Source organism: Phodopus roborovskii, unplaced genomic scaffold, assembly GCF_943737965.1.
Source record: "Phodopus roborovskii unplaced genomic scaffold, PHOROB, whole genome shotgun sequence".
Lineage (NCBI taxonomy): Eukaryota > Metazoa > Chordata > Mammalia > Rodentia > Cricetidae > Phodopus > Phodopus roborovskii.
In genome coordinates, this window is record NW_026126433.1 from 11,888,279 (window position 1) to 11,902,510 (window position 14,232).

At 33.0% G+C, this 14,232-nt stretch overlaps 1 protein-coding gene across 8 annotated transcripts in view; it reads left to right on the forward strand.

The window, feature by feature from the left end:
* Window positions 1-14,232, forward strand: part of Nlgn1 (neuroligin 1) — an 884,178-nt gene that overhangs the window by 418,615 nt on the left and 451,331 nt on the right. For 5 of the 8 annotated variants that reach the window (XM_051185907.1, XM_051185906.1, XM_051185908.1 and 2 more), the window contains 2 exons: window positions 1,106-1,165; window positions 7,833-7,985. In XM_051185907.1, coding sequence (XP_051041864.1) covers window positions 1,106-1,165; window positions 7,833-7,985 — 213 coding nt within the window. The remainder of the gene's footprint in view (window positions 1-1,105; window positions 1,166-7,832; window positions 7,986-14,232) is intronic. The other 3 variants (XM_051185909.1, XM_051185913.1, XM_051185914.1) reach the window with 1 other exon arrangement.

Here is a 14,232-nt window from a genome sequence, read left to right on the forward strand (position 1 = left end):
CTGTCCTTTTAAATAGTGTCCTGTGTTTATAGTGATTGCTTTTTGCATGAGGGTTATGAAATGTCATACAAATGAAATGGTTGTGGAAATAGAAAGACAATCTGGGGCTGGAGTTGCTTTTTGTGTGCTGAGTATATCTATTATGTGACACTTAAAATTACTTTCATATGGCCCATTACTTCCCCTTTGGTATGTTCTTTTCTGCTAGCAAATTAGCAGTGTTAGGGATAATAAAACATGTATTAAAGATTCACAGTGTTTTAATCCAGTCATTCTTCTAAAACATGATCCTATTATAAATATGTATCTGGCATGGAATTGTACAATGGAATGAGTCCACTGTTTCTTGAAGCTGATTTTGAAGTATTAGTCCTGACTGTTTGACAACTTTGATAACTAAACATGACTTCTGTTGATGGTACCTTTTCTTTGGCAAGTAACTAAATTATCTGTTGATACATTCACGCATGTGGCAATTGCCCTAAACCCAAAACTAACAGTTAAATTAAAACACTCGGGGGAGTTCTTGTGTCATGACAAGTAATTTTAAAAAGTCACAGTTTTTGAAAAAATGTATAAATTAAAAATGTGTAAAATACAAGTGATAATGATCATACAAAGGCAGAATTTATAAAAAGCAGAAAAAGAACAACTTATGAAACATTTTTATCTTTTTTTCTTCTAGTGTTATTCTCTGGTCCCAAGTTAGAAGATAGTTTGACCTGCTGTATCTTTATGCCTGTCATAAATTTTAATAAGAAAGGACATTGAATGAATTATATACATTCAACTAATTAAACTGTTTACTTTTTATATTCAGTGGGTATTTTTTTTATAAAAATTATTCTTTGACCTGTGACTGAAGTACTAAGCCATACTGTATTTTTAATGCTGAAAAATGTTCAGAAACCAAATATCTGAGTTATTTTGGGGAAGGGTAATTTTTTTTCTTAAAAGAATAATCAACTGTGATAAGCCCATTTCCCCAATTCTTTTTGAAATATCCTTGAGAATTTTAGTATTTACATCTATTTTCCCCCCTCAGTCTTGTTTATTCTTGAATTGTCTTTTTTTTTTTCCTCCATTTCTCCGTTCTCAATCCTAGGTCCCCTTACAAAGAAACAGACAGATGATTTAGGTGATAATGACGGTGCTGAAGATGAAGGTATTTTTCCCCCACCAAATCTATTTGCATGACCAGGACTTCAATCACTTTTTCCACCCTTTTCTATTTTTTTACTTCTTGTCTTTTTTTGAAGAGTTCTTTTTTTAATTCCTGTTTTTGATGTGTTTTGTCTTCTTGCTTGTTGTTACATATGACTATGCATTTAGAATTTTTTAAAGTATTACATTTTACATTTTAATGCCAACCATTAAGATATTTTAAAAAGAGGGGCACTTCTTTTTTTCTTTTTTGGTTTTCTTGAACTGACTTTTGATATGTTTCATCCCATGTTTTGATGAACCTGTCCATATTCTATGAACTAACAATCCCCTACTTGTAGTCCTTGTACCCATTGCATGTGCTCTGCTCTGTGTAAATATTTCAGCCAATTTGACTCTGTATCATTTTTACATTTTACTTCCTTTTTCAAAAGTTCTTCCTGCTCTATTATAGGGGAGATAAGCTGATACAAAGTGTTTCTTGAACAATATGATATAGTTTTTTTAAAAAATTATCTTTTGTGTTGATATGCTTAAATGGCATATCACTAAAATAATATTGCATAGATAACAAAGGCACCACAATTCTTAGGGTGAGTAATAAATGAAGTGTAACCACATAAGCCTTCTGGTCCCTTAACAATATGTTTGTTCATCATACAGGAGATGTGTTCTGAGGTTCAGAGAACTGTCTGTTCTCTTATAGGACCTTAGTTCAGTTCCTAGCACCTATGTCAGGTATAACTCAGTGTCCTGTGCTCTCTTTGGCCACTATGGGTACCTGGGGTGACACATATTCACACACAAACACAGATGTGCAGACACTTATCAAGAAATAAAAAAATAAATCTTAATTTTGATAAGCTTAATAGGTACTTCAAAAACAAGATTATAAGTATATCATTTCATTTTAAAAATATCATTTCAAAGGATGTGTACTTTTATATATAATCTAATAATATAAAGTTTTCTAATTTTCAAAGTATTTTCTACTTCATTAATATGGGAATTCTTTTCTCTTTCCTATATTCTTACAGCAGGCAGTTCTGATTAATTAGTAAATCTAAGCACCACTAGTTCTCTTGACATTTGTCTTCCCACCTGATATTTAACTAGGTTTATAGAGACTACTGATTCATTCAGCCCATCTTCCTTCCACTCAGGGTTTTATTTTTAATGTGTACTTTCTTTGTTTTGATTTGTATGTTTCCCTAATTTCAATTTTTAGAGAGGTGATTAATATAGTATATGATTTTATGTTTTCCCCAAAACCTCAAAATCTGAAAAATATACTTATGGGAAGGAAGGGTTCTCTGAAATAAAGTCATCTTTGTCCAGGTCAACAGAACTACTCCCTCATCAAGCCAAAGGAATTTGTGATTAAATGACCTTCACAAACAAGTTGCAGCTACTTAATTTTTTATTTTATTGATATTCAACAAACCTCTGTAACAGAAATTTGATTGTCAGATGTGAAATGTCAGAGCTTAATGGTTATACCTTCAAATTTGTATTTAGTAACATTTAAGAATTATTAATGGGCTGCAAAGATGTCTCAGCAATTAAGGATGAATACTGATTATCTTAGTGTTCTATTACTGTGATGAGACACCATAACCAAGGCCACTTTTTCAAAAAGCATTTATTTGGTGGCTACTTACAGTTCCAATGGCTTCGTCTATTATAATCATGGTGGGAAGCAGCTAAGGTGCAAGTGAAGTAGATGAGAGCTCTATATCTGGACCAACAAACAGCAGACAGATAGACACTGAGATTGGCCTGGGATTTTGAATCCTCATAGCCAATCCCAGCGACATACCTCCAAAAACATGGCTCGTACCTCCTAATCCTTCCAGTATCCTATAAATTGTTAGTACAGAGAACTGCATTTGTAATGTCCAAAATTTAGTAATATAGTCCCAAGACTAGAATAAATTATCACTCTAGTTTTTTTCATGTCTTGTTTTAATTGAATTATTTTCCCATAGAGTAAGATAGTTCCCATATGTATCTACATGTTAGAGTGGGTGCCCCTGAAGCATCTGCATTTATCATACAGATCATTTTTGAATCATATTTACCATTTACAGTTCATATTAAAAATACTCTAAACATTGTTAACATGTCAGGTCTCACTCAAGACATGAGAAGCCACTTTGCCCAGATCTACCAAGTCCAGGAGTGAATTTAAATGTTGAAACTGTGTACTTTTGCAGCACCCAGTTCTACTGCAGTCCATTCATCTGTGTTTCATTAGAAAATTGCTACAAAGCAAGAACGATAAATTCAGGTATCACATGAAGAACACATTTAGTAAATTCTGATTATCTCCTCTTCAGTGAACTTACAATTATTCTGTAGTTGTGTTGTGAATCAAAATAATATATATAATAAGAGGTTTGGATTTGTGGCAACTGTTGAAATAGTATCATTGGACACAAAGTAAAAAGTGTGAATCTCTAGACCAGTGTTTCTTTGATTCACTGGAAGCCAGATTCTACAGTTCTCTAAAGCTTTCCTACAACGCACCCTGCTTCTTTCGCCTGGTCTCAGCCACTGCATTCTGAGCTCCCCTTTGACATTCACCATCATTTGTCCTTTGTTTACTCAACTGCATTACAAACTTTTCCACATCATAAACTGTTACTTCTAATTTCCTTTCTGCAACCATGTCTAGGCCAAACCAATCACATCATTCTTACCTCATTATTTATAATAAACAAACAAACAAAATAAAACCCTATGTGTCTTACAGACTAATCTGAAGTCATAAAAATATTTCAAAACAGTATCCTAGGTTTCTCTCAATTTGTTTAGGACCTTAGAAGATCACAGAGATACATTTCATTGTGCCAAGAATATCTCAATATTAGCATTTTAATACTAATATTACAATTTTATCTCCACAGAGATTAAAGTTCCCTAAATATTTATCTGTAGATTCTCATTTATTTTGTAACTGAACATTTTTTTTTGTTAACAAAAACAAAGTTAGCCATATTTTCTATTTTACATTAGCAGTTTGGAAGATAAGTGGCACCTATAAACATGAGTGAAGGGCATGGACATGTCTTCAAGTGCATCTTTACATGTATCTGACAAAAATTTAATTAAGGCAATGCTTCACAAGTTAAAACTATTAAATCTCCCAAAACTCTAAAATACAGACTGTTAATCAGTCCATGGGTCCTTAAAAATAAACAACACACATATTTATGGAATTTGTCTACCAATTTATTCACTAGGCCCATTGGGAAGAACTGTGATGTTTAGTCATAGCTGTCAAGCACCAAGACTTTCCTGTGAACTTGTCAAACTCATTGAAATTTTCTACTTTGGCCTAAAATATTTGGAAGTAGGATACCATGATTACTAAGGCTAAATATTGATATTCCAAGTATGTTATTTCACTAACCTTAAAGACATATGGTCTTTTTTAATACTTTAGGAGTAAATAATCACCATTGTAGGACTTCCTCTAGCATCCTCCTCCTCTCAAACTTTGTGTGTTTAACAAGGCATATAACAAGCAAAAACTATTAATATGCTTGTGAAATACACACTTAGACTAGAACTAAGCTAGTGTTTTAAGAACCCGTGAAGTGCCAGTTTTAGTAAGGCTACAGTAGTTATTTATTCAAAGTATAAAACTGTAAATAAAGCATAAACTCATCTACTTCATCTTTTATGTACGAAGGATGTAATAGAGAAGATTTAAAAGGCTCTATGGTTCTAAAATATTCAATACTAACTACTGGAGTACACTTAACATATGAACTAAAGAGAAGAGATACTGTCACAATGCAATTATTAAAGAACAAGAACAGATGTTATTAAATATTATGGTGTCTGATATGTCAGATCCATATATCAATATCTTGTTTTGTTTACAAAAATCAAAGTAGTTATGATTTTAACTGTTTTTAGTAACAACAATAAGACTTAAGTATTGATCAAACAAATGAAAATATGCCACTCAGAGAAAATATTGGCCACTAAAAAAGAATTCCAGTTATTTTATGTTAGAAATTTCCAATGTAATCTAAAATTTCTAAATAGTAAATTAATTTAGATTTAATAATTTTAGTTTATTTTAGGTATCAGCATTCTTTATAGTATAATATTTTATAGTATAGTTCAGAATCACTTCAAAAAAATAGTAAATCGCATTACAATTTAATTGAATTTCTAAGCAAAGAAGAAATCAGTATTCAAAATTCTTTGGCAAGACCAAAATGTTTGAAAAGTTTGAAAAACTAAATTAGAAATTTAAATCTGTGAATTCTTTAAGTATTAATTTTTAGGGACAACCAACAAACTACAAAAAAGAGACAGCCCTGGGCACAGACCGATTATTCTGACGTGATTGCACAGTGTGACACTGTCCATGTGGGTCTGCCGCAAGGTGCAATGCTAGTCTTCCCAATGTGTGCCAGTATTGTCTTCCAGGTGAACAGAATGGCTCTACCAAGACTTCATTACTGTTCACAGTGGGTGCTTTGTAATTCTATGTAATTTTAATTAAAGGAGAATTCTGAAACAGCCTCCCTCTGTGCTACCTCCAAGCATACAATTAGCAGAGTACAGTGTCTGCTGCAAACAGCTTAGCTAATGATTTCAGTTTAATAATTTATTATTGCTTCTTCAATGCCAACCATAAAAGAAAAATAAGAAGCTAAAATTGCATGTAGCACGCAAGCATTTTAGGTGTGTAATTTAACAATCTGAAAAGGGATTCCTTCCCCTGTTTCAATCTAACACCTCCACAAGCCCCTGAATCTTGATATAAGAGGGAGTCACTGGGGCTAGAGAGTTGACTCAGTGGTTAAGAGCACTGACTGCTCTAGAGAACCTGGTTCGACTCATAGTACCCACATGGCGACTCACAGCTGTCTATAACTCCTGAACCAGAGGATCTTGACTCTGTCACCTTAATCACTAGGCATGCCTGTATTACATAGGTGTACTACAAGCAGGCAAGACAGTCATACACAAAATAAAATAAGAGAATATGTTTTGCCTGTCAAAGAATTTCGGAACAAATGTCGTGACTGTACCTAGCAGCTTATTCCAATATAAAACTGTTCATCTTTCTCAAAACCAGGACATTCTCCCATTGGGGAAGGAGGCAAGGATGCATGAATGCTTAAAGTCAGGAGGTCATTTTAATTGATCTTTCTTAAAGGGACAACTGAGAACAAGTGTCGTGGCTAATGCATAAAAATGTCATATTGAAGCCCATTTTCTTTTTTGCTAAACTAAAATTCAATTATAAAAATATGAAGAAACTATAAAATAGCAATTCTTAAAAACACTGGTTATCTAAAACAAACAAACAAACAAATAAAAGGCTCCATAATATGTCTCAAGCCATTTCCTCTAGTTGGATGTCTGAATAAACAAGAGAAGCTGCAATTTTTGATCTGAAAAATGAGTTGCCATTCAAAGAATTTAGTCTTTCACAGTAGAGAGCAGAAAAAAAAATAAGGTATGAGGCATTTACATCTGTAATTCTGTTTAAGGGGAGGGCAAAATAGTCACTAAATCTTCGCCAATTCTCCCTGTGAGTTGTATCTTGTGTTTGTAAGAAACACTGCTATCAGAACTGGATGTTTCTAGGAGAATTTAGCCTGAGTATATATGTAAAGTACAAAAGTTAAACTATATCTTTCAATCACCTTTTCAAACCAGTGTTAAAAATAATATACTACATACCATGTTGCTTATGGGTATAAAGGGTGACAACTTGCTATAAAGCAGTAATGTTTTATTTATAGCCATATTTTATAATGTAATGTTTGCGACTGAATCAACACACAGGTTAACCTTTTCAACAAAATTACTACATTTTTAATAGTGATAAAATCACTTTTCATATGATATTTCTGCATCCTTATTGAGTAGCTCATAGTTGTCTTCAGTGTATCTTAGCAAAACAAAATGACTAAAATTGATAATGGGTGAAAACCATATTAATATCACCCTACATTTTGTCATTCTATGGTGATTATCTCACATCTACATGGTTCAAAACACGACATCGAAGTGGGTCTTAGAAGACAACATTAGCTACAGGAAGTGGTGTAAATACAACTTTGTCATTTTTTTTTCTCCCAAAGTCTATATTTGGGTTGGATGAGTGAACTTCATTACTTTTCTAAAAACATCATTTAAATGACATTCCCATAAATGTATCAACAATAGGTGCTCAGATGCAAATAATTTTACCTCCTAAACAATCATTTGACAGTACTTAGCAGTAAAATTAAACTCTGAAATGAATAATACAATGGCATAATTATATTCACAAATGAGAGCACAAAAATACTTAATGTAATCATGTTGTATTTGATACAAAGCTCTACAGTAAATAGGGTGAGGGGCAGATTCCTTGACTCTCAGTAGAGATGATCCATTGTTCTTACATCATAATGTGAATACCATGTCCATTTCCTGAAAACAACGTTTTAAACAGAAAATAATGGGTGCCTGTTGTTTTCTCTGCAATAGTTCTTACTATGAATTGCTTAAGAAACACTTTAAGAGAAACAGCAATTTAAAGGCAATAGAATCACACAACCCTGTCCTTAACATGAAAATATACTGTATTTCCTTATGCTTATGTGTGTTGTTGGGGTAAGAGTAATTGCCAACTATTTGTTTTGCAGATATTCGGGACAGTGGGGGTCCCAAGCCAGTGATGGTATACATCCATGGTGGCTCTTACATGGAAGGCACTGGAAATCTATATGATGGAAGTGTCTTGGCAAGCTATGGCAATGTGATCGTCATCACAGTCAATTATCGGCTTGGGGTACTTGGTAAGACATCTCTTACTTCTTTCTCCAGTCATCATAAAGTTGTCAGAGTTTTATTTGGCTTTCTTTTGTGCATCCTGATAAGTTTTTCTGAACCTAAAATTTTGAAAAATTTTATGAATTAATAAATGTTCACATATTAAGTAAAGGCAACTTGGGAAATTTTTACATTTGCAGCAGAAAAGTAATGGAGGTGTTTGTTGATGGTGAGCTGTATTTCCTGGTTTTACTATACAGAAACATGAAAGGTAAAAATGACAAAGACTTCAAAAACAAGAGAAAACAAGTTTTTGAACAAATATTTACTTCTCCTGTTTTCTTTTGCACACTGTTAAAAATATGCTTGAGGTCTTTGCTCTTAGATGCAGCTTTACACTTCCTTTGAGAACTGTAAATGGACTAAGGTGGAGAAGTTACTGTTTACTATTGCCATATAGGGGTTTCCCTTCTCTTATTTTTTTTATTTTGTTGTTGTTGTTCCATAATAATTAAGAATGTTTTCTTTCAGTATATTTTTATTGAATGACTTAATTTGGAAAATTCTCTAAATTTAGAGAAAATATAGAATCATACACTATTTCATACCATTTTTAATATCATACATATATTTTTTTTCATGGTGTTGATGGAGTCAAGTGGTTGATATGAAGGGCATACTTTATCAGTTAGGTAGAACACATCTCTGCAGCCCACTGCTCAAGTACGTGTTGTCAATCAGAGTGTATAGTCATGAACTATTCAGAATCATTTTGTTGACTTCAGATATGCTTCCAAACACTGAAAACATGGCTTATTAGAAGGTAAAGAAAGAAATGTTCATAATTACACATAAGTATCTTAATCTTCTTATTTTATTCTTACAAAACCTTTTCAAATGAAGGCTTTTAATGCCTTAATATCTTTATTTTATAGTATTTATATATTATACTATAACTCAGTCATTTTAATAGCTCTTATTCTCACAAATTTTCCCAAATTTCTCCAGTTGAAAATCCTGTGAAATGAAATGTTTGTAGACAGAAAAATCCAAAATAAATGAGAAGTGTGGAGTTAGTGCTTGTAGCTCCACCATACATAATCTATCTAATAATTAGTTAAATCATAGTACAATTTCCTATGATGAACTTTGAGATTAACTTAATGGAAACATTGCCCACTCCTTCCTGATTCCTTTGCAAAATGTACTTTCCTCTATTATGGTGTGTCATAAATAAGGACTTCACGTTGATCCCATTTCAATCCTACGTGCATGCTTACATCTTGTCTTTAAAAATCACAATGTGATTGCGTTAGAGCATAACAAATAAGCAGGTAAAAAGGGAAGAACTCACTCATCACATGGTCTGCTTAAGTGTCTGCTGCGCTGACATGGAGGATGGGATTTTCTTGGTTCCATCTGCTCTGTTGGAATCCTGAGGATCAACCATTAATTGGGTCCTTTATGCCTTCAACAAAAATCATATTCAGTCTGAGACTGCTTTTTATTAAACTTTTAACATGAAAAAATAACCAAAATGTGTTAGTTACATAGTATAAAGCAATGGTTCTTAACCCATGGGGCACACCTATTTACCCAAACCTTTCTTACCACTGGAATAAATTATGGTTCAAAGAAGTAGCAAAATTACAGTTCTGAAGAAGCAACAAAAGCTAATTTTATGGTTGGGCTCACTCCAACATGATGAACTGTATCTAAGGGTCACAGTATTAGGAATGTAGAGAACCACTTCTCTAACATATATTTTAAAGTATTAACTGTAGAATTTGGATTTTGGCCAGTGTTTTTCAAAATAAAACAGATGGGAATGTATTAAAATGAGATAATCTAAGAAAAAGAAATTGCGGGAACATTTATTACAGCATCCTTCACACAAATGTCACACTAAACCAGAACAACTCTCATCATGCTGAGGTATGAAAAAGAGGGTTGTAGACATTTGAGCTATTCATTGCGAGTACTTATCTAGCAACAAGGTAAGCCAAGGATTCTTAGTTGTGGGTTTCAAAATAATGCTGGTCAAGTTTGCTGTGGGGTAAATGTTAAAAATTGGATATAAGATAAGTTTTTTTTTTTGTTTTTTTGTTTGTTTGTTTTTCTTAATCTTATATCAGAGAAAGTTCTCTTCTGTCTTTTGATTCTGGTGTTTGTTGTGAAGATGAATTTGGGAAGCCAGTGGTAACTGGCTAAGTATAGTTCTGTCTACCAATGGCTACTGGCAGACAAACCAGTGTTTGGAACAGGTGAAAATATTGTCACTTAAATTTTTCATATTTTTTTGTCCTGTTTTAAAAAATTCACATGCCTACATAACGATCTAGTGCCTAAGGTTCTATAGTCAAATTTTGTGTGGAAAAAAATTGTTTTGTTCATTACAAATAAGGACTAGCATGGAGGAAAAACTAAGTCTGTCAGTCTATTCAGAAATTTGATGTTTGGCAAAACTTCCTGAACTAAGAGTGTTCTGTGGTATCCTTTGGAGGAGTGGCAAATACTCTTTTTCAACACTTGACATAGCTTTGCGCTCTGAAGTAAACAGCTATGTGCTGAGAACAATATATGCCAGTAAGGTTGACAACAGAAAGAGGGAAGAAGCAGCACTCTGCTTCTCCATTCACTGTCTCAGAGGCAACTAGCAACTCCTGGTGACTGTGTATCAGACTCTAAACATCCAGACTTGAACTCAAGGATGCTTTCAGTGTTATATTCATCCAGGTGTGATTTAAAGGTGCTTTGTTTCTGCCTCATTTAGCACCTGTAGTTTAAGTCACTATTCTCTAGATCTTGGATTTGAGTATACAGTAATTATTATTTGGTTACATTTTAGTCTTTTACCTTATGGATACTAAAATTTATTAACTTGGTTACTTTAAAGGTATTTTGTTTATGTTTGTATAGGAGAAAACAATCTATGTGGGTATTTGATTGTACCTTGTGCAAACGTATATTTTTATTGGCAAAAATTGAAAATGTGATGAAATAAATAGTTCACTCTGTAAGATGTAGCACATTCAAATATTTTTGAAAATATGTACCATTCAAATAATAATGAATCCTTAAATCTCATAAATCTCATAAAATGAAACAAATACAATAAGAAATTTAATATTACAGCAAGTTTAGACTATTCTAAATTTAGGATAAATTTATGTTACTTTTAGTGTGAAAAGAAATATTCAATGTCACTATGCTTAACTTAGTTATGTATAAAATTTGCTATCTCATGGAAATTTTATGAGCTACCTTTGTCTTGTATGACCTGCTAGAAGTAGCTGTGCAATTCTTTGTTCTAGTCGATATAGTTTTAATTTTTCAATGTAATTAATTGAGACTTTCATGCAAAGTTCTTCTGATCATATTCATTCTCTAACACTTTTTCAACCCAGCCCCTTCTCTACCCATATAACTTGTGGCCCTTCTTCACTTGTTCTTATTTAATGCCTCAAAACCAATTTATGTTGTTTCATTATTCCTGGATGTGTTGTCTTCCACTGTGTATGGTTGCCTAAACCAGTGATACACTCTTAGAAAAAGCTGTCTTTCCCCCTTACAATAGCTAACAGTTGCCAGTATCTCTGTATCTTGTGTGTGGGGACACTGTAGTCATCTTATCTCTCCATGATGGGATTTGCTGTTGTTAGGGATTTACCAGGATTTATGTTCTCATGACCACTGTGAGCTTACATGTGTAGTTGCCCTTTGGGTCAAGGAGAAAATATTCCCTTGGTTCTTTTGAAATTATTCATCAGCCCAGATCTTACATTATTTTGTCCACCTACTTCTGCAATGATCCTTGAGATGTGGTATATATTCCCTTTAGATCTGAGTATTCTGTAGTCTTATACACTGAATCTTAGTCAATTATTAGTCTCCATCAACTATACAAAGGGACATTTCTGACTACTCTTGAGATATGTGATGATCTATGGGTTCAATGATACACTATTAGGAGGTGTTAACTATGTCTTTTAGCGTCACAATAGTAGTAGCTTCTATACTGTGGTTTATGAACTGTCTAGTTATAGGTTCTAATAAAAAATGGTGCAAAGTATGGATTTCATCTTGTATATCAGACCCTTAAGTTCAGTGACAAAGTAGTTGCTACTTTCAAGATATTCACAAAGCTTTTGCACCAGTGAACATATTTTCCCAGGCCAATCATTCCCGTTCTTTGCAGAACTGTTAGGTAGGTATGATTGAGTGATCATTATTATTCTACTCCAGTAGTTTATATAGAGTTGCTAATATTATGAAAGCTGGACAGCAGGAATAAAATTTCCAGGATTCATTAGTTCCAAATTTGTCTGAAAATCAACAGATTTTGGTAAGAGATCTGATACAATATTTTAATTTGTAATAAAGATTTAACATAATCCATCAGAGTGAAAAATAATGAAGTAAATTATGTCTACTTATAGTAAAGAATTACAATTGGTTTATAATGACACAAAATCTAAATAGTTTAAAACAATATTTCTTAACTTATTCTGTTCAGCTTTGTTAATAAGATTTGGTGATTCTTATAACTAGGTTATTGGTGCTTAAAATACAAAAGAATTCACATAAATGTCTATTGCTTTAGTGTGACCAATAGTCACAGATAACATTCGATTTTACAATAAGCATTTTTGTGAGGAACAAAAAGTAGGCATAACTGTTGTGGAGTTTTCTTGTCCTGCCAAGTCCCTGCTACTGCTTCTCAGTCCCAAATAATCACACAGATACTTTATTATTAAACTGTTGGCCAATGACTAGAGCTTCTTACTGGCTAGCCGTGTCTTAATTATTAACCAATTTCTATTAATCTAAGTATTTCCATATGGTCTTATCTTACAAGAGAAGAGTTCTCTTACTCCTTTGTGGTCTACATGGTGGCCCTTTGCAGCATCTCCCTGCCTACCTTTCCCATAATTTTCTTCATATCAACCTACCTTCCTGCCTTTTTTGGCCAAGCAGTGTTTTATTCATCAACCAATAAGAGAAACATATACAGAAGGACAGCCCCCACCATCTCCTCTTTTCTGTCAAAATAAAAAGAAAGGTTTTAACTTTAACATAGTAAAATTATATATAATAAAACCATTATCAAGTAACACCTATAGTTAACAATATTTGATCCATCAATTTTGTTATAATTATAGAAAATATCCTGTCATGTACTTATATACTTATAAATTCTTATATGTAACTTATCTTTCATCATAAATAAGGAAAACTGTAACTATAACTATCTGTCTTCAATACCATCAAAGAACTCAGAAGGATAATATATAAACTCTAGAACTGACAGAGACATCTCATTGCCTGGACAGTCATTCAAAGTTCCTCTGTAATATTGCAGCATGCATCGTAAGCCCATAGGCCGTAGTGTATCTGGCAGACTTCTTATCAAAGCAGGAAATTTTAAACTTTCTACCTGTATTAGTAATTTGTCAGTCAATTTTCTCTGTATCTTCCAGAATGTTTGGCAGCCTCTTCCATGAAGCAGGAACCACGCAGGACGACTGTCCCATCTTGTTTTTTCAAATTCAGCAGTCACTTTCCTGTGGGTCCTGCATGTCCAGTTTATATAATATACATTCAAACAGTCCTGTTAAAAGCAGTTCATTGCTAAATGGCTAGTCTTGACATACTGAAGGCAAACTCCATAATGATTTTCTTTAATGCTCATCTTCCTCTCTTAAGTAACTGGTGTTGCTAGGAGCAATTGTGTTTATCATGAAAAACCCCATACCATTTTAAATGCTGTATTCTGTAGGCCCTTAAAAGTTCTAAAGAATATCTATCTATCTCAAATATATCTTTGTATATGTAGAAAACCTAACTAACATAACTGTAAGGTTTTACTATTATGGAGACTATAATTTGTACTTATATGTAACTTATATAAGCTTTAAAATGAGCTTTAAAAGCATAATACCTAAACAAGAGGAAAAATATACCTCTAACAAAATTAACCTTAAATATGTATTAATAAACCAAAATCCATACCAATGCCAAATATTCATTTCTATATCATATTCCTCCTTTTTTTTTGTTTTATAAAGAGACTGGCTGTAATCATTAACCATTTATAACAAACCCCATTTAAATCAAAACAAGCACTTATAGATGATATTTGGGAATTTGGGCACCATTTACTTCAAACTGATTCCTGTTGTTTGGGGGGGTGCTATCAATACCAAAGGTATCCAGAGAAAACCCAGACCTGGCCAAATCATGGCTGTAGTGATCTATGAGACTGCATCGTAT